Source organism: Erpetoichthys calabaricus, chromosome 5 (assembly GCF_900747795.2).
Source record: "Erpetoichthys calabaricus chromosome 5, fErpCal1.3, whole genome shotgun sequence".
NCBI lineage: Eukaryota > Metazoa > Chordata > Cladistia > Polypteriformes > Polypteridae > Erpetoichthys > Erpetoichthys calabaricus.
Window position 1 is genome coordinate 22,390,449 of NC_041398.2, and position 3,596 is coordinate 22,394,044.

The following is a 3,596-nucleotide window of genomic DNA, read 5'->3' on the forward strand; positions in this document are numbered from 1 at the left end:
CTATTGGTGTTGTATTGTGTCACCAGTTTGGGCAACTGTGCCCTGTGTGTAAACACTGATAAATTATTTAAAATGTGTGTGTTTAGAAAGTTTGGAAAACACAGCATTATAGATGTTGGAACATATTGCTTATTTCTCTTTTGCCACAAGCCTCAAAAGCCCAAGGATAATAAAGTCAAATTTAAAAAAAAGTCAAAATAAAGTTTCCTTTCTTAGATTTCTAGGACTATTTCTCCTTCTTTAGCAGTCTGCAAGGTAGGTGGGGCCCAACTGATGGGTAATGCATACCCATACCGTATATTGTTTACTTGTGTTCTAATAGAATGAAAATAATGTAAAATTGTGCATGTTCACTGGTGATTTGGCCACCAGTTCTTCAACCTCTAAAACATGTGTCCTAAACTGTAAACATGAACAATTAAAAGTTACAAATCCATTTGAATTATAATCTTCAATTTTCATATAAAACTGATGGATTTTCTTTGTCTTTTATTAGATTTACAAGAAAATAGCAGCTGCTTCTGCTCTTCAATTACTGTGGCCACAATACAACATGAAAATATGAAACAACTGAAGTGGTCCTCAGCATCTAAAGATTCTACATCTTCCCAACACACTGAAGGATTCACCAGGATGGGAGATTTTCAGAAGCACCAAAAAAACATGCACAGAATTCTCAAGTTCAGCAGGTCTCCAAAGACAAATTAGAACTCACATGCAAGAGAAGCCACATTACTGCTCCAAATGTAGAAAATGGTTTTCGTGCATAAGCAGTCTCCAGAGACACATGAGAATTCATACTGGAGAAAAGCCGTATTGCTATTCTGAACGTGGAAAGCTTTTTTAATGAATAAGTAATGTGCAGACTCACATGAGAATGCATACTGGAGAGAAGCCGTATTACTGTTCTGAGTGTAACAAACGATTCTCCTGTGTAAGCAGTCTTCAGATACATTTGAGAATTCAAACAGGTGAGAAGCCATATTGTTGCTCTGAATGTGGTAAACGATTCTCACAAAAAAACAGTTTGCACAGACATACAGGAGTTCACACAGGAGAGAAGCCTTATTGCTGTACTGAGTGTGGGAAGAGATTTTCACGTATAAGCAATCTTCAGCTACATATTAGAATTCACACTAAGGAGAAGCCACATTGCTGCATGGAATGTGGCAAACCTTTCTCACAGATCAGCAATCTTCAAACACATTTAAGGGTTCATACTGGGGAAAAGCCACATTGTTGCCATGAATATGGCAAACGATTTTCCTGCATTAGCAATCTTCAAAAACATATGAGAATTCACACTGTTGAGAAGCCATATTCCTGTTCAAAATGTGGCAAACAATTCTCACAAAGAACAGTTTGCAGAGGCATACGAGTTCATATGAGAGAGAAGCCACATTGTTGTATTGAATGTGGCAAGGGATTCTCATGTCTAAGCAATCTTCAACTACATCTAGGAACTCATATGAAAGAGAATGTCCATTGCTGTTCTGAATATGGCAAGTGTTTCTCACAACTTGGTCATCTTCATACTGGAAAGAAGTTACATAATTGCATGGAATGTGCAAAAGGATTCTCATGGATTATTAATCTTCAGAAGCACATGCAGATACACAATATAATGACTGACAAGCAAGGTTCAGTTCTATTATGACCAAGGAGCAATAGACCCTATGGAGAAAATCATTCCCAGGTGAAACAAGATCACAAAAACAGGAGTTTAAATAAATAAGACCAGTAACAAGTAAATACCAACTGGCAAAACTTCAAGTATAATGGTAAGTATGCTGATCACCTGTTTTAATGCCAGACTAATTTCTAAATGACTTAACAGAGGTTAACAAAAGTTTGATAAATGGTGAATGATTATGGTCTACAAGGTGTCTCATACCATGAGTGGGGAGAAACAGGGAAAACACAGATCAGTGAAGATCCTGTCAGAAAAAAGTATAAATTGTAACATATCTGGTTTTAGAATGAGAGATACGGATGACAAAACATTAGGTTTAAGACAGCATTACTGGATAGTCATTTGGAAATACAACCTGCTAGCAAAATGAGAGAAAAATGTAAAATGAGAGTTAACAGTTTCCAGACAACCAAATGTAATTACCAAAGACATATCCTAAGGATACGTTTTTGAGGTACAAGTCCTGATTGACTGCTCTTTCCTAATACTGGAGATTTAAAGGGGATGGGAATCTAAGATGTGGAATAAAACTATTGACATTGCACTAATTATGTTTGAGTTCAGAGAGTTGTTAATAGACACCAACAGGTCCAACTACATCTCCTTCTAATGACTATTACCCCCTAGAAACTGAAAAAAGGGGAACAGGAAGCCAAATTACCAAAATACCAAAAAGACAACAAGCATAAAGCCAAAGTTACAGATGAATGGTATAAAAACAATAATGTGAATGTCCTAGAAGAAGTTGTGGCTGGACTTGACAAATGCAGCTCACTCACAATCAACGTGACACCTGACAGAGCTGGAGCAATTTAGCAAAGAATAATGGGGAAGATTGTCAGAGCTCATAGAAAGAGAGGGGAACCTGTGAGGACAGCCTAAAGGCTGTCATGGCTGACATCTCTAAATAATGACTTGCAGCCTCTGTCTCGGATTAGCACAAATATAACGCTCCTGCAAGCAAATTGTGATTCTTAGCACAATGAGAGAAGTTGCAAAATCAATGGAATGTTCAAGCAAATTATATATAAAAAAAAGATCTAAATCCATTAAGTAGATCTCTCGTTCGCTAACTAAGCAGAGTTAAGATTACACCCCGAGGCAGACGTGTGAGTGAGGAGGGCCCTGCCCCCCTTCCCGCAGCTAATGAGTCTCTCTCGGATTTGCACTAATAAATTGGTACCGTAAGCAAACTATCATACTTAGCGCGATGAGAAAGTCACAAAAATCAACAGAATGTTCATGCAAATTATAGAAATAAAAGATCTAAATCCGTGAAGTAGTTCTCTAGTTTGCTAACTAAGCGGAGTTAAGGTTACGCCCCGAGGCAGATGCGTGAGTAAGGAGGGCTCCGCCCCCTCCCCTTGGCCCACTACCTCTCTCTAGGATTTGCGCTAATAAATCAGTACCGCAAGTGAACTATGATACTTAGCATGATGAGAAAGTTGCAAAATCAATGGAATGTTCATGCAAATGATAGAAAACAACCCAATCTAAATCCATGAAGTAGTTCTCTCGTGAAAAGCCAACAGACATACAAACGGGTCTAAAAAAACTATAAGAAATTTCACGCTTGGACAATGACATTTTTCAAACCGCTTCTTAGCGAGCACCTATGGGCCAAGGGTATCCTACATTCCAAATTTCAAATCCCAAGTCCTCATGGTTTGGGAAATTCTGTGGTGAGTGAGTCAGTGGTATTTGGCTTTTATACAGTATATATAGATTTAGACCACTTTGCAGAGATCTGTTTTCCCCGCGACATTAATGTCTCTTTTTCAGTTGCTCAGTGTCAAAGATGCCCAATTAAATCTACTGGGATTCAATGATATATAACAATACAAGGTGAAAACTACCTTGGGGGTGAATATGTTTTAAAGGCAATGCATTGACAGATAGTACT

At 38.0% G+C, this 3,596-nt stretch overlaps 1 protein-coding gene across 1 annotated transcript; it reads left to right on the forward strand.

Annotated features, from left to right (window-relative positions):
- The first annotated feature begins 877 nt into the window (after positions 1–877).
- Positions 878–1,657, forward strand: LOC114643700 (zinc finger protein 239-like). The gene has a single exon (XM_028792213.1). It carries the CDS (start codon positions 878–880, stop codon positions 1,655–1,657), a length of 780 nt encoding a protein of 259 aa, XP_028648046.1.
- The last annotated feature ends 1,939 nt before the right edge of the window (positions 1,658–3,596 follow it).